The 19,150-nt window shown below is 47.4% G+C and overlaps 8 protein-coding genes across 8 annotated transcripts; 4 read left to right on the top strand and 4 right to left on the bottom strand.

Moving 5' to 3' along the window:
- Positions 1-411: 411 nt before the first annotated feature.
- Z518_06443 (uncharacterized protein) lies at positions 412-1,578 on the top strand (the record flags this gene model as incomplete). Its single annotated transcript, XM_013417253.1, has 3 exons — positions 412-625; positions 697-862; positions 933-1,578. 3 exons carry the CDS (start codon positions 412-414, stop codon positions 1,576-1,578), a joined length of 1,026 nt encoding a protein of 341 aa, XP_013272707.1.
- A 386-nt stretch (positions 1,579-1,964) lies between these two features.
- Positions 1,965-2,480, bottom strand: Z518_06442 (uncharacterized protein; the record flags this gene model as incomplete). The annotated part of the gene is made up of 1 exon (XM_013417252.1): positions 1,965-2,480. One exon carries the CDS (start codon positions 2,478-2,480, stop codon positions 1,965-1,967), a length of 516 nt encoding a protein of 171 aa, XP_013272706.1.
- A 2,184-nt stretch (positions 2,481-4,664) lies between these two features.
- Z518_06441 (uncharacterized protein) lies at positions 4,665-5,405 on the top strand (the record flags this gene model as incomplete). Its single annotated transcript, XM_013417251.1, has 1 exon — positions 4,665-5,405. One exon carries the CDS (start codon positions 4,665-4,667, stop codon positions 5,403-5,405), a length of 741 nt encoding a protein of 246 aa, XP_013272705.1.
- An 11-nt stretch (positions 5,406-5,416) lies between these two features.
- On the bottom strand, positions 5,417-6,379 carry Z518_06440 (uncharacterized protein; the record flags this gene model as incomplete). The annotated part of the gene is made up of 1 exon (XM_013417250.1): positions 5,417-6,379. One exon carries the CDS (start codon positions 6,377-6,379, stop codon positions 5,417-5,419), a length of 963 nt encoding a protein of 320 aa, XP_013272704.1.
- A 952-nt stretch (positions 6,380-7,331) lies between these two features.
- On the top strand, positions 7,332-8,978 carry Z518_06439 (uncharacterized protein; the record flags this gene model as incomplete). Its single annotated transcript, XM_013417249.1, has 1 exon — positions 7,332-8,978. One exon carries the CDS (start codon positions 7,332-7,334, stop codon positions 8,976-8,978), a length of 1,647 nt encoding a protein of 548 aa, XP_013272703.1.
- A 2,545-nt stretch (positions 8,979-11,523) lies between these two features.
- On the bottom strand, positions 11,524-13,342 carry Z518_06438 (uncharacterized protein; the record flags this gene model as incomplete). The annotated part of the gene is made up of 4 exons (XM_013417248.1): positions 11,524-11,877; positions 11,959-12,177; positions 12,222-12,606; positions 12,705-13,342. 4 exons carry the CDS (start codon positions 13,340-13,342, stop codon positions 11,524-11,526), a joined length of 1,596 nt encoding a protein of 531 aa, XP_013272702.1.
- Positions 13,343-15,107: 1,765 nt separating this feature from the next.
- On the bottom strand, positions 15,108-16,002 carry Z518_06437 (uncharacterized protein; the record flags this gene model as incomplete). Its single annotated transcript, XM_013417247.1, has 3 exons — positions 15,108-15,544; positions 15,594-15,836; positions 15,891-16,002. The coding sequence occupies 3 exons, from the start codon at positions 16,000-16,002 to the stop codon at positions 15,108-15,110; spliced, it is 792 nt and encodes a 263-aa protein (XP_013272701.1).
- A 761-nt stretch (positions 16,003-16,763) lies between these two features.
- Z518_06436 (uncharacterized protein) lies at positions 16,764-18,858 on the top strand (the record flags this gene model as incomplete). The annotated part of the gene is made up of 4 exons (XM_013417246.1): positions 16,764-17,466; positions 17,557-17,888; positions 17,941-18,056; positions 18,117-18,858. 4 exons carry the CDS (start codon positions 16,764-16,766, stop codon positions 18,856-18,858), a joined length of 1,893 nt encoding a protein of 630 aa, XP_013272700.1.
- Positions 18,859-19,150: the final 292 nt, after the last annotated feature.

Here is a 19,150-nt window from a genome sequence, read left to right as displayed (position 1 = left end):
CAGGACTGCCCTAGCGATCGGACTTACTCGGGAGAAGGGAGGCAAGTCTGAAGCCGCAAATACCTGGTGGTAAGTTTCTTCCCAACAAGCGGACGCCTTGTTGATTAACGATCAATACGGTTGTGGTTGAGGCTCGGAGCTGACCTCCCAACGGGTGCATATATTCCCATGAGATGTGAGCTGCATTGACCCCCAGTCGCCAGGCATCCAAACATATTTGATCTTGCCTGTTTTCCAGTGAGATGAGTTGTGCTTCTGGCCGTGATGGCATCCTCAGGCAGCCCAGTTGTTACCCGTTGGGTCTCCCTCGTGGAAACGTGGGTTCTGTGTTAATCGACAACGTCACTGGCTGATTCTTCGCAGGACCAATCGCGAGCTGGCGAGCGAAAACCCGCCGATATCATTGCGGCTATGGTGTCTTTTGCAGAAATCCTGAGATTGGCAGCCGATGAATTGTACCATGCTCGCTTAAGCAAGCCTCTGTCCGAAATGTCTAAGAGCGCCTTGAGACTCGACCAGTCATCGGTCGAGTGGCGACAGAATCTCCCGTCGTCCCTCAATCTGGACAAGAGCTCTCTGTCGGAGCCAGAATGGATCAGCAAACAGAAAGTGGTTTTGAAACTACGTGAGACCCCTAAGCCTTGTGCTTTTCGGTGTTCGATTTGAGAATACTAAATTCGCGTTTTCGACGTCCAGGCTTTTGGTACACAAGAATCATCCTACACAGGCAGTTCCTCATAGCGGCGTCAACTCAGAGGGACCTAAGCTCTTCTTCAACTCATATTGACCTTTGCGTACGTGCATCACGACAAACTATCTCGCTGTTGTACGACACCTATTTTCACCGACCATATTTTCGGACGTGGCGAGTAAGCGGCCATGAGCCGCTAACCCTTAGGTCGAAGCTTCGTTGGTGGTTGACGGAACTTCAGGTGGTACAACGCTACGTACACGCTATATGCCAGTATGATCATTCTTTATCTTCTCTTCTGGGACTTTGACCGTGTTACGCGTACAGAATTGATTGAAGAGGTAGAAAAGAGCCTGGAGATCCTCAACTCAATGGATACAATCTATGTTGCGCGTAGCTGCTCACATCTGATCCATGAAATGCTTCAAATTGCAAAGAAACCACCAAGGTCTTATGCCAGTCAACACAGACTTACAAACCTCCCTGCGATCCACAATGCCAGTTCTGCACGAGCCAATCCTGGCCCGGGGGATAAACTTACAGCAAACGATCTTGGTGAATCTCCACGGAATATTATGCTGCACCCTTCAGCTACGACCCAATCCGAACTACTGAATAGTCTCATTGATTTCGACTTCTTGGGTGATTTTGCTGGATTGGGGGATTTGAACATGTACTTGAATGGATCTGGAGGAGAGCTACCCTTCGACGTTCCGCATGACCTGCAAGAGCAACAAAATTCCCGACTCGGAAATGCACCCATGTTTGCCGATTCTGTTGATTTCGTGCGAGGGACCGAAAATGGTGTCTGGATGGGTGTATCGCCTGAGGTCGAGTCTGACATACACGATCCGTTCGGGGCTTTGCATCCCGACTCGTGGATTTAAGTGGAAAAGCAATATATTCCTGAGCGGGAGGTGTTTGTCCTTGCACCTTGGGCTGGATTATAAGTGTTTCGAATCAAATCAACCTCAAAAGATGCGAACACTACTGCTCATTTAAATCTACCGCCATATAAGTATAGATCAAGGCGGCAGACTATCAGTACCCATACGCAATGTCGGGAGCCGCCCTTGCCACCTATCAGTAAGGGCGCCCATTCATAGCATGCAGCTCAGGGTTTAATATAGGTCATTTTTGCCAACGCGAAGGCACGGCGGAAGTGGGTGATAAATCGTTCCTCCATCCTAGCATCGGGATTCTTCACCCCTACGATACCCTGTGACTTTGTTTCACATCACCTTGGAACCTCCGACCGCTGATCCCGCACTTCCTATTTCATTAAATCTCCACTCGTCCATCTGAGATCGCAATAGAGCCACGAAATCTTCCATTCATCGTCGACCTTCCTCAACGACCAATACTGATAACCTCCTTGAGAGTATCCCAGGTCAATGTTTGTTGAATCAAAAACACAAGCGGCCGTGATGGCGCAGCGGGCATGAGCGATGGAGCTGGATTCAAATATGATGACAAGGTTGGATGACGTGTGAGTCATCTTCTTAAACTTGGTCCCTACTGACAGGCACCACTCGACAAGTCCTGGAACGCCTCTACGGGGACCGGCAGGAAGATGAAGCGTGCAATCTTCAGTAAAGAGGCTAGCCCAAGCATGTGCAGCGTGATGGTCCATCTTGCATATATCAAGGAGATAGGCGTAATGGTTCAACACATCCTCAATCAGACGCCGCTCGTACAAATATGTAATCTTGTCCGCCGTTGACTGAGGCTTGACTTCGGTGAATTGATCGTATTTCGCGTCGCGCAATGGATGATCGATGTTTTCCATGCTAGACCGTTAGGGTGCAGCAATTTCTAGGGAATTTCTAGGGCTCTTATCGACAAAGAGGGTTGCCGCAAATTAGATGTGATGCACTGGTGCAGACGTATGAAGAAAGAGGGATGAAATGAATTTTGACGCCATTGAATTTAAGCGAGCTTTGGCTCCCCGCTTCTCACACAAAAGGATCGAAAATCATGGCCCATTCGATCTAGTTAGCTCATACATCCTCTCCCCACCGTTTACGAAACCTGCGATTTTACGGAGGACTCTTCCTATTTCGAAAGTGGTCCAAGGGACCGTCGGCCTATAGTTTCGAAGCGTGTACGATGCGTACAACGCCTCCGAAAGTCTGTACAAGCCTTGACGTCGCCACATATCACACTGTGATTTCCTGGTGCGGTATCACGTGCCAAAAAGTCCTGGCCTGACTCGAATTCGTCGAGCCAAAGCCACTGTAGCCACTTATGTCGTTTGATAATTGAGGCGTATAACGTACCATGGCTACGATATTGTTATAACGGCGGGAAGAGAATGTATGAACGAACTAGAACTATCTGCTGGGAGTGGCCGTAAATGAATGTGGTCTAGCTTAAACTAGAGTCCTTGGCAGAAATCCACACTCCATGCCGCAATTCAGCCTGATCGAACATTCTTCAACATGCTTTGCTCACATTCATTTGGGCTGCTATGTCCATGGCTTAGATTTGAATGTTCGCAAAAATCTTCAACCAGCTATATCGGTTGCAGATTCACAGACTCTTCTTTCCACCCAAGCCAGGAACGGAGACGAACGAGAACAATATCTTCGAGAAATTCTTGGATGCTATCGGCACTCAGCAGCGGTCGCTAAATCAAATGGGACTGATGTCTGATGAGCGTTAGCATGGTACCCACTCGAGGAAAGAAGAGAACCAACCACTTAACGGGATCCAGAAGAGTGTGGGAGAATGGGCGAAGTCCCGCTCGGACCGGATCCGGTGGATTGGGCCCCATGAGATCCGAACCGAGCCTGGTAGCCGGGGAGGCACATGCTCACTTTGTACTTCTTGCTCATCTCGGGATGGCAAACGCCCACATGGTACTCTTGTCGGCATCCTTCGCTCATGACTCGGGAAAATATGCCCTCCACTTCTTGAGAATCAAAAAGGCCTGATCCACCTGCACCGCTCGGAAAAGGATGGCCGAATTCTGTCGGGCCGTCTTCGAGAACAGGTTGAAACAATGATCGGTCTAGATGTCCAGTTTGGAACGCACCTCGGCCTGGGAGAGCCTGGCCTACGTGGGCACTCCGGCGGATCCCTCTTTGATCTCCTTCACCAGAACGGAGAAGGCGTAGGTGGAACTCACTTTTACATTCGGGGCCCCAAACTGTGCCTTCTTCAGAGAGATAGAAAGTGGTGGGCGGTCATCTTCATAGCCTCGACCAGTGACCCAGTTCGGCCGTGTTGTCCAGATTGAGATATCGGGCCAGATACAAACGATTTTGCGCCTGCTGGGATGCCGACCACAGACGACGGATGTCCAGAAACGGTTTCGGCAGGGGGTCATGGTTACTTAACAGTAAACGTGAGCAGAACGATCAGGAAAAAAAGAGGCCTTCGGACTGGATCCGACGGTGCAACATCGCTAGATCCGATTAGGGGAGCATTGAAGAGGATTGAAGGCGTCGAGACTGGATCTAGTCAGAAGGAAACTCAAGGAAATAGGAAATCGGATCTTACCTTGGGCTTGAATAACTTGACGTGAAAGGGCTCCCTGCGTTTGGATCATCGCTTTCAATATCTGGATCCGATTCATTGTCTGCATCACGCTCGTGTTTGTCGGAAATCTCCATGGGCATTTCATCATCAGATTCCCGCCGTCATCGTGATCAGGAGTAGAGTCGGAGCCTCCGGTACTATTTGATACTGTGGAGTCTAGGGAAGGAATGCGTTGGTGTTCTATCTAATAAGGAGGAAGGGTGCAAGTGACGCTCCGTTCTCCAGCAAATCATTCTCCCTGTTGCAGCAGCATGTAAAATGAAACAACTTGCTCTTTTGTAGCCCATGCATCAAGTCGATTAACGTTCCATTCCTTGTAGCGAACCTTATCAATACGTGAGGCGAGTACGGCGCCACTGGCCGCCTAACGGGGGGCCTTGTCAGTGGAGCATAAATATCCCCCATCAGACCTTTTCAAACCACCATCAAAATGAAGCCGACACTTCTTTTCGTACCAGGAGCATGGCATTCACCAGCACATTACGATCGAATCATCGAACTTCTTTCGGAATATCCATGCGAAATTGTCACCCTGGCGACAGTCGGACCCATTGATCCAGCCAACACAGATGCCGACACCGACGTCGAGATCATATCCAAAGCAATCGATCAAATTCTTTCCCAAGGAAACGATATCGTCCTCATTGCACATTCGTACGGAGGAATTCCAGCTCTAAGTGCGGCATATTCATTCGTGGATCGAAAACCAGGAATCAAAGCCATTGCACTCATGGCATCATTTTTGTATCCGCCACAAACATCTTTGATCATGCCTCTGGGAAATCAGCCGGCACCATTTCACAAAATTGAGGGTGACTTGGTACACGTTGGAGATCCCGGACCGGAGGTATTGTTCTACAATGATTTATCAAGCGAAGAGGCAAGCCGATGGACCAAGATTTTGAAACCACATTCATGGCGTAGCAAAGAAAAACCACCATCTTCTGAAGGGGTGGGTTGGTGGTTTATTCCGACGAGTTATTTGGTCTGTGAAAATGACAACGCGATTCCGGCACCATTTCAACGTAAGATGATTTCGGATGCGAATGAAGCATATGTGGCGAGAGGATCGAACTGGAAAATCCGAGAAGAAGTGGTGGACAGTGGACATAGTCCATTTTTGAGTATGCCAGACCAGGCCGCAGATTTCATCCGACGTACGACAGGATGAGTCCATTTTCTTTATCTCTCGCGAGCCATTGCCTCAAACCTCGCTTTGGCCAAGCAGTAAAGAGCTTCAGTCAGAGGCATGTTGACACCATGTTGCTTCCCCAATCGAACCGTGTTCCCCACAATAGCTTCCACTTCAAACAATCTTCCTTGTTTGACATCTTGTAACATACTGATCTCTCTTCCTTGATTCGTAGCCGCTCTTCGTTGGGCAATGGAGAGTTTTTCCTTTGCAACTTGGTCATCGATTGGAATTCCAACTTTCTGAGCCAACGCCACAATCTCCATCATGACAGACCAAACAAGATCATAGGCGTAAGGAGATGATGAAGTCAAAAAATGACCATCGGTAGACATTGATAACGCCGATATCGGATTCCAGGCACAATTCATCAAAAGCTTGGACCATCTGGCGACTTGGACGTCATCATGAACTTGGGCTTCCCCTCCACCAGCAATGACCAAATCGGCCAGTTTCGTTGCGACAGCTTTGTGAGACGGTGGAGCATGAGAAGGAAAAGTTCCGATCTCAAGAAGGTTCAACATTTCCTCATAATGAATGACCCCTTGTTCGGGTTGAGTGGCCGGCAAGTAAACGACACAACTGAGAAGAGGATTGTTGGGATATGCTTGAGAAATTTCATCTTCAATGGCGATTCCATTCTGTGCCAGGACGATGGCGGTATGATCATGAATGACAGGTCGTATCATACCCACCAAATTTGAGCCCGGAAAGGACTTCGTAGCAATAAAGACAAAGTCGTAGATATCTGAACATTCTTTTGCGTCTCGAACTAGGGCGTCTGGTCGAAATTCCACATTTCCAAATTTTTGGCTGAAAAGTTTGAACCCATTTTTTTTGACGGCGTCATAATTCGAACGGCAAACCGCCGTCACCTTGCATCCAGCTTGTTGAAACTGATAAAGATGAACAGCACCAATACTACCAGCACCAAAGAGGAGGATGTTGGACATTGTTTTTGGGGGGGGGGAACGATTGTGAGGCGAAATGGGAAAATGTGGAGACGAGAAGGATCGGTAAGAAAGGGGCGGAATTTGACCGGTGGATTGTTAGCAAGATGAAACAACAGGCGCTCTAGCAGCCAAAAATTGGGGCTCCAAGAGTCCGTCCATGAACTAACGAATCAGCTTAGGGAAACCTGATAAGGAATATTTCATCTGACGTGTGGCAGCCCATATATCAAGGACTTTGGGTCTCATTTCAACTTCTTTTCCATTTTGAACGTCCATTTTTTTGGCCAGCTGAATGCCATAGATCGAGGATGGAACTCATCATTGACAGAGGACGAGGAAAAGGTGAGAACGGTTCGCAAGGCGGTAAGTAGGGGGGGGTTACTGGACGACCCACAAGCGTATTTAGGAGGGTTACGTGGAAAAGCCGAAAGAGCGAGAATGATCCACTCAGAAATAAAAATGGCCAGCGATTGCGTGACAGATACAAAGGCACAACCCAATGAGTTGCAAGATGCAGGTTACAGGCAGGTACAATTTACGACGGCGAAAGTTGGGGGTTGCGGATATGTTCCTTGTCTACAAATCCAAAACGCGTTACTTCGCCAACATCCCCATCAGGAAGAAGATTTCTTTCGATTACAGGCTCACAAATTATTCAGGCCTATCATGATGAAACCATCACCAACAGCAAATCGGATGTGTACCTTGGTGCGCGATCAAACATGCCCAAAATTCCATGAGGCGATTGGAAGAACTACATAACAAAACAGATTGGTGTTTGGTGCATGTGACGGTATGCCGGATACCCGAGCAACGAATTGCCAATCATCCACACATGCGGACTAAATGGCCTTGGACCTTTTTTTCTAAGTGTCGAGTTTCCTACGTCAAGAATGTCTATGTCTATGGTCACCACTCGAATAATTTTCCATCTCTTCCCCTTTCGAGCAAAATGGACGCCATTGAACGAATTTTGTCTCGTCCTGTTGCAAAACCCTACCGATCCAAAAAGATCGATCCCAATATTGAACCGTATTTGAACGAAAATGGCCATCTCGATTTTGCACCTGGGGACATCGAAAATCCAAAAGAATGGTCGATGGCCCGACGATGGTATTGCACGATGGTAGCTATTTCCCTCGTCGTCAATGCTACTTTCGCTTCGTCTAGTCCTTCAGGATCTACAGTCGGCATTGCAGAACATTTTCATGTTTCTGAAGAGGTAGCTGGTCTGGTCATTACTTTGTTCCTGTTAGGATATTGTGCAGGACCTCTTATTTTCGCTCCTCTCTCCGAATTCTATGGTAGACGATGGGTATTTTACACGACATTCAGCTGCTATCTGGCCTTCAACTTCCTCTGCGCCTTTGCCCCCAACTTTGCTTCATTACTCATTGGACGGCTTTTGACCGGCACTTTTGTCAGTGCACCCTTGACCAATGCACCGGGGGTTTTGGCAGATCTATGGGGTCCAATCGAGAGAGGAAATGCAATGGCGGTATTCAGTGCGTTCACCTTTATCGGACCTGCCTTAGGACCGGTGGTGTCAGGATTTCTACAACTGAAGGAAAATTGGAGATGGAATTTCTACGTTTTACTGTGGCTCGGCGGAGTGACCGAGCTGCTCATGTTCACCCTTCCGGAAACCCACCCCCCGACAGTTCTGATCAACAAGGCTAGAAGAATCCGAGCGACAGGAGTGCCACAATACCAAGCTATTCAATCACCAGCCGAGGCAGAAGGACGAAATCTGCCCGATATCTTCAGGGTCGCATTGATTCGACCATGGCAAATTTTGTTCGACACCATTTCACTTCTCATTGCCATCTACGTTTCCGTTGTATATCTACTCCTCTACATGCTCTTCACCATTTACCCCATCGTTTTCCAACAAAAACGAGGCTGGAATTCGGGAGTGGGCGAGCTCCCATTGATCGGAACAGTAGTTGGAGCAGTCATAGGGGGAGCCATCATCTTCTGGGTCTCGGTCGGTGACCGGAAGAAGATGCTGGCCGGTCTACCTCGCAAACCGGAGGATCGATTACCCGTGGCCATGCTCGGAGGTATCTTGTTTGCTGCCACGATGTTCTGGTTCGCATGGACCGCAGAATTTAACAGTGTCCATTGGTTTGTACCAACACTGGCAGGCACTTTTTTGGCCACTTCGATCCTCCTCATCTTCGTTGCCTACCTCAATTATCTCACCGATACCTACCTAATGTACACGGCGAGTGCTATGGCAGCAAATACGATTTGTCGATCAGCGTGTGGTGCAGCTGCTCCTCTCTTCACACAATACATGTTCGATGCTTTAGGAGTCGGCGGAGGAGGATCACTGATTGGGGGTATTGCCGTTCTTCTGGCCCCCATTCCTTTCGTTTTCTACAAGTATGGAGAACCGATTCGACAACGAAGTAGATTTGCTCCTACTCCACCAAAATTCAACGATGAAGAAAAGAAGGAGCGACATCAAGGTCCCATCGACGCGCAGAACTCAAGTTCAAGTTCAAGTAGCGTGATAAGTAAGTCATCACTCGAGCACGGTCCAGATGAATCACCGATTGTCGCGAAGAACAAGGAAGAACTGGCCACAGCATGACAAGGAGAAAACAGAACTCTAGTTTCAGGGCCTGGATGTGTTCTATAACTCTCACGGGGTGCAAAGCCGCCTCAAGGAGGGATTATTGTACATGGCATGAGTTTGCACAGGATACCTCTATTCAACTTCCTCAGCGTTGAAGTTGATGTCGCCCTGCACCTATACAGATAGATAGGTACTCTTTTGTGCATTCTTTGGAGGCCTTCTAGCGAGCCGATCCTCGACAATAGCAACTACACGGGCACATCATCCGACAAGAAAAGACCTAGTTTCCCTAGAAGAGCCCGGCTCCTGTTCCTGTGCACGGTTCGATCATTTCGCATCTTTCCGACTCCATGGCCTCGAATTTCAAACAATCAAACGCAATCTCGGAGTTAGGAGACAAACAAAAAGTTCTGCTCCTACGCAAAACACTTTAACCTGAAAACAATTGCTGAATCACGCCGGTCGCCAGTCGCTGGTCATCAGACAAACTTTGGCTCTACAATTCCTCGCTGGCGGGGTTCGAAAATTGGACTCCATGAGCTTGAAAATGTGTGGTTTCCGCGGGTCAGATACTGGAGCGGAGAAACCGGCCAGAGAAAGGAGCGGAGATAATCTCGGTGTTAGGCAATGGATATGAGAAGACATTATAGCAGTGAGATTTGAAAAGACATCATTGACAGGGGAAATGAGGAAATCGTGTTCTGGTCAAATAACAGTATTCCCAAACATGGCAACAACATAACATCGTAATATGTACAAGTATCATTTCGACCAATGCAGAACGCCATCGTTTAAGGCTAGAATCATTCAATTTCTGTCCTCATTCAAGCGTGCGGCATTTTCAATCCCCTGTCCACTATGTTCCCTTATTCGTCTCTTGAATGGTATCATGAGCAAGTAAACTGCTTGGTCGGATTGGGCCATACATTTAATCTTTTCCAAACTCTCGCCGATCCCGAATATTTTCACATGAACTCATGACGCAGCATTTTGTTCGATCACACGGGATGATCAAGACATCAGGGTCACAGTAGATTGATGCCAATGGTGAGACCAGTTCCACCAGATGCGGGATTTACCGCAACCGAAACTTGGTACAAAGTGTTCATTATATTTATAGGCATTTGAGATCCAGGACCTTCCCTTAACCAATCAAGGCCTAGGCCATACGACTCATTGCATCCGAACTATTCCTGAGTCCCATAACAAACATCTGGGGGAGGAAGATACTGTACGCAGCAAGAGTACGCGCAATTGTATGTGTCATTTCGGTTGACGTGTGTAAACAAAGGCAATAACGTATTCGTACGTTTGCATGCTGGATGATATCTTGATGGACCAAAAGCGCTGAAACGGGTTCCCAGACAGAGGGTTGAGAATGCCCATAGGTTCTTGAATGTACAAATTACAACAACCCCAGCGGAATATTCAGAAGAAAGGACATTGCAAAGCGAGAGATATGCATCGCTACTTTTCGCAACATGAACTTCAACTAAAGTCGAGCTCTGCTCTACGAAGTTAAAGGTCTGGCCATCTCCTCTTACGCTTCCGCCGTCCTTTGCCCCATCGACCAATCAACTCAAGGCACCTGTCGTAGCACAAGATTGTCTCCAATTTGAGTATGAAGAAGCCGTTGCATGCCGGCTGTTCAATTCTGCTCATGTGGGAGACTTGAACTAACAAGCACTTTACATTCCATTCAGCATTCGAATCTGCGAGGTCAAGCTCGAAGTATTGAAGAGCGCGAGCAAGAGCTATGATATCGAGTAATGTATTAGAATGATGTGCATAGTCTTGACACAAGCAAGAGCTCTTGCTCGATTCTCCCACCTGGGACATCTCAATCCTACTCAAACGTATGGTTTAGTCCTCGACCCTGCCTCAAAAGGGAAGCCAGAAGATTTATTTTGCGCGATCAGAACAGAGCATTTGTGGGCAGTTGCACTTACGCAGTTCACCTTTGTTGTCTTCAATCCATATCTCAGGTCGAAAGCTCTCTGCGTCTGGACCCAAAATCTTCGTTGAACATCCTAGCACGGAAGAAGCGGTCACGGCCACGGTCTGAATCCTCCATCAGACTAGCCGCAACACGCAAAGATGACACCTACGTCAGCAGGGATCAGGCAACTGCCAAAATTGAGACCTTCATTTGGAAACACACGGGGCAGCATCTGTCCGACGACTGGGTACAGCTGCATTGCTTCATACATGACTGCTTGAAGGTATTGTAAAGGTGATGAACGGTTTAACACTTGAGTGCCTATCAAGCAAGGAGAATGTCGGTGTCAGGATCGCTGAGCAACCACACACAAAGGTGGACTCCCTGGATTCCTCTGTGTAGACCACATGAACCTTGTAAGACAAAAAGACTTAATGGACTCAAAACTCGTTGTTAACTTGTGCCTGCCTCTGTTGCATATTGTCTCTTCTTCTCCTCCTTCATTCTTGTCTGGCTGCACACTCTGTTATGCTCGTCTCGGACCTCGTGGTATGGCATGCCTCCTTACACAATCCATGTTCGTAGCAACCCCCTTACAATACAACTCGAGATTTCGTGTAATCAATGAGTATACCGGAAAAATGGATTTTCTCGATCGGTCTTGTCAGCATAGGCAAGTTGTTGTCGAAGCTTTTCCTTCTCGTCTTCAGTCATGGTTGCAAGTTTTTCTCGATTTTTCTTGTTGAGACGATCATTTCGAAATCTCAAAGCCAGACAAACAAAAACTTGAACCGACAAGGTAGACATGATGGCTGCTTTTCCACTGATATATCCTGGAGCTTCTTCGGCACGAAAAGCTTCGGTACCGGCGATATTTCCTGCACAGTAGAGAGCAAGAGTCATTGCATTAACGGTGACCTTTTTGGTATGACCCCCGAGATTGGAAGCATTCCAGACCAATAGAAGCATAAAAGCCTACAAATGTTAGTCTGAATGACGACGAAGGCCTTTGGTTTAGGTTGGGGGAGGAGGGAAATGTTTGGGGCCGGGACTCACCGCCGTAAATGAGTTGCAGAGATAAAGAGCAAATAGAAGGGCACCTTTACTCTTTGGAACACCACCAGGATCAAGTCCAATCATCATAGCAAATGCCGCAATCGTGGGAAGGATACTAATGATCATTACCAAACTTCGATCATTCCATCGATCACTGAGATATCCAGTGATGATCGTTGCAATAGCTCCAACAACACCACCTGGGATATTGAGAACCAACTGAAATGGTCAGCCTAATCGAATAAGACTGGCCAGTGACTCACCGCTTGCCGTGGAGTATATCCAAAAGTGGTCAAAAGGATACTGGAAAAGTTTGGAATTGAAGTTGGAACACTCAACATCAAAACACTCAATGCCACTAACCAAACTCCAGGATCTTTGAATACCAAAAGCAATTGATCCTTCTTGATTTTGGCATTTTGAGTTCCTGATTGATTGTCTTTGACTCGTAAGAGAGTGGCAACTTTTTCAGCATCGGTGAAACGTCGAGTTTTGACAGGAGAATCTGGCAGCAACATGAACACAATCAGACCACAGACAACAGTCACCAAACCAATGGTAAGAAGAAAAATCCTCCAGCTTGCAAAGTGGGTATTCTTCGAAAATGATATGCCATAAGATATGAGACCAGCAAAGATGGACGTCAAACTATTCAAGGGTCAGTCTTGCCTTGCCAGATGATGATGATGATGATGATCCTGGTGAGTACCCTAAAGAAACGAAAAAGGGAGGGGCAGTAAACAGACCTGTTGCAGACGTAGACATAAGATATTCTGCGCCCTTGCTCAGATTTCTTATACCACATACTGATGACCAAGACGAGAGTAGGCGTTACGCAACTCTCGAAAACTCCTAGAATTGCACGACAAACCATCAACCCAGCATAATTCTGACATGCTGCGTGAGCGCCTAAGGCTACTCCCCATAGCATAATGTTGACACCAAGATATTTGCCAAGTCTCGAGATTCGTTGTGAGATATATTGAGTTGGAAATTCTGCTGCCGCATATGCGACGTAGAAGATCATTGCGACATTGGAATATTCTTGACCTTGGAGATGAGTATCCTCTCGCAAACCCATCACTGCAGTATATCCAATGGTAGTTTTGTCCAAGAATTGAAGGAAATAGGTGCCTATCATGCACGGAAGTATAGCCCAATCAATTTTTTGCAACAGTTTCTTCCTTTTTTCATCATCCGTCAGAATAGCCATGGCTTCTTGCGTGACGGAATCAGCATTGGGATGATCTCTGAGGAATTCAAATGCTTCATCTGCATCCTTCGGATCAATGTTGAGAGTAGCCAGGGCATCCTCGAGGTGAATGACCGTGCCTTGGATTTGTTTCTCGGTATCGGATTGAGGACTCATAATTTCCGTCGCCATCTTGAAGGATCTATTCGTAGCACACAAGCCGGATTAGATTGAATCTGGACGTCAAAGGTGCTTGCTTCTTCGACCCTATTTAGGAGAGAAGGAAAGGCACCCAGGAAAAATATATGAGACTCAGGATGTAGGACGGCACTTTGTTTCGAACCAACTGCCGTGATCGACAAGGGGGTCACTTTGCGTGCCACATTTTTTTTTTTTTTGGTGTTTTCCAGGAACATTGTTAGCTCGATCAAATATTCGTGGAGCTCATTTCAATCCACGAGAGACACTATATCCTTTGCATCTGCGGGGGAGTTTGGGCCATGCGGGGAACTTGGGGGTTATTCTGTGGGGATTCAGTTTGGTACAGGATTGGTCGGAACCTCACATTGCAACTCCAATCTTCGTTCAAATTGATGGAGCTTCGGCAGAGAGATGGCTCTGTGTCGATCATATGGGGAGTGTTTCGGCGCAGATTCAAGTGCCCAAGGGCCCAATGATCTTACCAGCATTTGCATTGGCAATGCAGAGAGTCTGGTAGGATTTCACCAAACGTAGGCGGACTCGAATATATTCTCCCCCCATCTTTCTGCCCCATTCAAATATGGTAGCTATTTCAGAGGAGGTGTCCAAGAAAATGAGACGAGCTCGGCAGTTGATATTCGCACAGATGAGAATCCACACGGAGAGATGTCCAGACAAGAATGACCCGAGCGCTCTGCTTCTTTTTCGTGAGAAGAGCGGCACAAATGGTTTGGAAAGGACATTTCATCAAAGTCTGTGGCATTAATGCGGACGCCGGTGGGATTAAGGGGGGAGCACACGTTAGCAAGTCCCCCCTCCCAAAAGAAAAAAAAGATCAGAATTCATCAAATGTTGAACGATGGTGCCGTGGGTGGTTACAATGATCCATTGGAGAAAATTTCATTGCCAAGAACACGGTGTACCTATTTTCCCCTATCAGGGGCCACCGCAGCCTTGTCGTCCTGCTTTCCTTGATCTATATCACTTACGCAATCGATGCTTCTCATCCCAATCACTCTGTTTACATCCACAATTCAATATTTTGATTTTATCAGGCAACTCGCGAAAGATCTGCCAAACCATCCAGCTCGAAATGTATCAGGAACAAGACTTTCTCATATCTGAGATCTTCAATATTTTCACAAGTTTCCGGCAATAGAATCCCCATCAACAATTGAGATAATGCATCAATAGTGGTGACATTCAAATGTTTGATGACATTCACCATCTCCACAATTGGCCAAGTTCTTGAATGAAGTTGAAGTTGTGTTTCAGTCATAAGAACTTGCCAGGCTTTTTCAAAAGATCCCTCCGTGTCGATGTCATGATCAATAAGTCTGTTTTGAGCTTTCATCAATTCGTTTCCTCGTTCGTTGGGTTCTCCTTTCAAGAGCAAATCGAATATGAAAAGCAAAATTGAAACCAAAGAGGTTGATTTCACCAGTCTTCTCATTGGCGTTGTGGGATCTTGGATGGAATCACGTCTTGCATTCAAACGATACAAGGCTTTTCTCATGGGGACGAATGATTGTTCATGGAGAATAAGAGGTTGAAAATCGGATGACGAAGAAAGTCTCTGAATCTTCGCCAGGGTATCGAACAGACGGGTGAGACAACAGTGTGATGCAGTTGCTGTCATACTAGGCTCCATCATTCTTGTGTCAATTGGAGAATATCCCGGCAGTGTACAAGCACACCTAAGAAAGGAGGAAAAAAAAAGAGGATCAGCATATGTCACACAGCCAACAAAGGCTACTTACCAAGCAAGTAACCACAATGTTTCCGCCGAAAGATTTCGAGGACCACCAAGACATTTTAGGGATCGTCGAAGTCCGTCAACGTGAGTTTGAATATTGCTTGACACTAAGATTTGATCATGTCTCGACATTCTTTGGACAACATCCATTGCCAATGTCACCTCATATATCCAAAGACTGATGACGGCAGCTATACTATCATCATTTGGATTTTGAATTTGTTGTTTTAGCAATCGAATTCCTCCCAGAACCAAACCAATGGTCTCAGAGGTTGGCGATTGACCTAGTTCGATATCCCGATTGAGACTCAAAATGGAAAGAAAAATATGAGCAGGTAAAGGACGTTTCAAAAGATGTTTGGCCATCAATGTTGCAGGTGACGAGATGTTTTTGGATTGATCGGTCTCATACAATCGACATATGACAACACCATGCACTGAAAACGTTAGGTCTTTGTTCAATCGACGGCGACGAAATTGACTCACAATAGTCCACAAGTTCACGATACCGGTGGGAGAATTGATGTTCGAAAGAAGGAGACTGACTCTCCCTGGTCCACTGTGACTGTTGTGGCGTTGTTACCGTTGAAGAGTCCGAAGATTCTGGAGAGCCACTGTCTTCGGGATTTGATTGTTCCATATCTTCACGACGAAGCCAGGGAAGGACACGACTTTGAGATCTCGCAGCCAATTGTTTTTGACGACGAATGGTATCTCGTTTGCGCAGGACTGGAAATATGTCAACGGACAACATGATCCACCGGGCCCGAGGGATCGACTTACACTCTTTCATGACATGGCGACTTTTGTATGAAGCCCCCTGCGCATCGCCGGAAACGAAAAGATATTTCGGAACGTACTCCAGTTCGGAAGTTTGGGCGAGAACGAGAGTCATTTTGATCGAGTAAAATATAAAGAGAGGGGCGGTCTTTTATGTTTGAAGGAAGCACGGAAAGCGCAGTCGAAGGTTCCATGACAACGAGTGAGAGAGAAAAGAAACAGTGCGGCGTCGAGGCCATACATACCCCCTTATGAAACCGAATGCTCGTCATCCTTGCGGCTTTATGTCATTCGTCATGATAAGTCTCACAAAGGAAGCTGCATGGAGGGCCGAGTTGCACAAATTTTTGGTTCCGGGATTTATCATTGGACAGCAAGCATTTTCCCAAAAGAGTTCAGAGTCCTAGCGAATGAAGCGACAACAAAACTCTCATGCGCCCATCAAGTTTAGGGTGAAGCGCTGGAAAACCAAATCCCGTAGCGCTGACAAACGGGGCGTCAATACCAATCAAAACTCTCGGCCCCCCTCCTCTTCTCCCTTTTTCCCAAACTGCTGACAAGTTCAAGCTCGGTTCGAGGCAAATGATAAATTAGGGCAAAGGGAGAAGACGGGGTAGTTGGTTGTCGGGCAAACCCCGAACACGGTCTAGTGGCGGCAAGAGATTCTTAGGAGCTCCTGGTTTCTATCAAGAAATCAATGCATAGCGCGCACTTCTCTTTCCTTCTTTTGCCGTCGACTCGCTCGAGGTGCGGAAAATAAGCGAGAAGGGGATGCTTTCCCTGCGGAGCAGCCTCTCCCTTCCAACTCCATGATTCATCTTTGCATCGACATTGCAACCCACGGTTGCCATTGCCTTTGCCTTTGCCTATTTGAGAATGGATGAACGCGGCAACATCGCAAACAGGACTGGCAAAGATCCAAGATCAGTCAGAGGGGACAAAGACACCCAAAGCAGTTCGCCCCAATCGACGAACAAATGCCGAAGGCTTGATCAGGAGGGCGCCGGAACTTCGATAGCTGACTCAGGCCATCGGTTCCTGTTTGTCGATTCATCGTCCTCTGGACAGAGACCACGTTCTGACCAACGAGCAATCAACGCGCATATTCAACAGACAGCTCATAGAAATCGACGACAAGCTGCTGCAGCTGCGCAAAGAGCCAAAATCTCTAAAACAGCGAATATAAGTCGTTATCGCCGAGAAATACCGCTCCAGCCGCGACAGATCGAAATCCAACAACCGGTAGCTAGTCAAGAAAGTAACCCTCTACCACCATCTCCTCCTTCACGATCTCCAGGAGTCGACCAGGACCAACTGGATCGATTGAGACATTACAGTACCGTTCGAGCTCCCGAAGTCCGTCAAGCCATCAATGCTCAACAGGAAGATGATCGATCTCTAGTCGAAAACAATTCGGTGAGATCCATGCTCACACAGATATTGCAACGACTAGATGCTGGAAATGTTGGCCATGCGATTCAAGGACCTCCAAACTCGAACCTCAGAAGCACCGTTCTCGATCCATTCAATGTCAGTTCAGTGACGATCACTCCGAGCATGAATGCAGTGTTACGCCATTGTAAGTCAGTTTGGGGATTGCGCCTCTCTCTCCCTCGCCCTTTTTTCCGTTTTTGGCGTCGTTTTCTTATTCGAGTTTAACAGTTCACAGTCTCCGATGTAATGATTACCAGCGTGTTTCCGACACGAGCACAAGCCGAAGTTCAAACTCGATGGGCTTTTCAAGTCGCTGCTCAAGAACCACTGGTTCTGTACTCTTTGCTGGCCATTTCCTCGGCCGAGCGCAGTGCTCGAGCAGGAGAACTGAAGAGTGGAGCACAAGAAACAACATTCACGGAAGCAGATCTCGAAAATCGAACCGTCCCGGATTTTGTTTCGTACAAATTGAATGCGATCAAGTTGGCCAATGAGAGCATGAGATCTATCGAGACGGCGATCAAAGCATCTACGATATTTGCCATGATGTGTTTGCTCTCCATCGAGGTATGCAAGCCCTTGATTACAGTGCATTCGCAATACTCAAAGTTATGTGCAGGTCATCACCGGAAATCAAAAGGAGATATTTGCGCATATCAGCGGGATTCAAAAGCTCATCGCTTGGCGTGGAGGATATCATGGGATCCCCTCTCACGCCACGGAGCTCATATTATCGTAAGAGTGACCTGCCATAGAATTTGTCGTCATTCAAATTTCTAACCATCCTTTGATCAGGTCGTCCTACATGTGTGCAGCAATGACGAGAAGTCTCCCGTCAGCCCCCCCCACCTCTTCCTTGGCCGGTTTACCGAACAATTTAGTGGAGGAAATAAGACAGAATATCAGTCCAGACTTGAAACAGATGGGAACGGGTCTTTTGACGGCGGACATTGATACTGTGTTGGATTGGAGAATATCGCAGGCATTCCGAGACATGACAGACGTGGTTCAATACCGAGAATATTACCACGAGAAGCAGCTTCAACCTGTGGCGACGGAACTGGATTACATCAACTCGAAAAGCTACCAGTTTCGGTACGCCGTCTTGTCTGCCCCGTTCGAACCACGAGCCCCGGCCAGTGACAAGGAGGAGGCATGTCGTTTGGCACTGTTGATCTTCTGGTTCTGCAATTATCAGCTCTCACAGCCCGACTCGGCTCTGAACAGAACATTGACCGGTCAACTGAAGACGGCGCTACAAGCCTCGGACTTGAAAGGGCTCTGGGGCCCTCATTTCGAGCTATTGACGTGGATTTTACTTTTAGGCGCATTCATCTCGGCAGGACAAAAAGAAAGGCCTTGGTTTGTGTTGAACCTGGCCCGGGTGTCGAGAATGCTCAGATTGAAAGACTGGAGTGAAGCGCGGGCTCTCCTATTAAAATTCTATTATCTCGATCGGATATATGCCAAAGGGATGCAAGACAGTTGGGAAGAGGCAATATTGTTGGCCGAGACGATGGAAGAGGGTTTATCATGATTCACGGCGCTCTTTTTACCATGCAACGACAAATTGCTCATGTGATTTGTATTAATGAAAATGGTTCGGGACGCGTCAGTCATGACGAGGAGTGGCTATGGAAGACACACTGAACTGCATTCTCCATGAGATGTGGTAGCCAGGGCGCGTGATGCCCTCACGTGATACCACATGACGGCCAGCCCTGCGGATAGATAGGCATTCTCCACCGCTACGTTAGCAACCCCCTTGGCCCCTACGTCGGGTTCCCCCGCCGGGTGGGACAACTCCGCAGCCCACACTTAACCTTGTC

The sequence above is a fragment of the Rhinocladiella mackenziei genome, assembly GCF_000835555.1.
Source record: "Rhinocladiella mackenziei CBS 650.93 unplaced genomic scaffold supercont1.4, whole genome shotgun sequence".
In the NCBI taxonomy this organism is placed as follows: domain Eukaryota; kingdom Fungi; phylum Ascomycota; class Eurotiomycetes; order Chaetothyriales; family Herpotrichiellaceae; genus Rhinocladiella; species Rhinocladiella mackenziei.
Note: the sequence above shows the minus strand (reverse complement) of the source record. Positions and strands in the feature narration are given on the sequence as shown.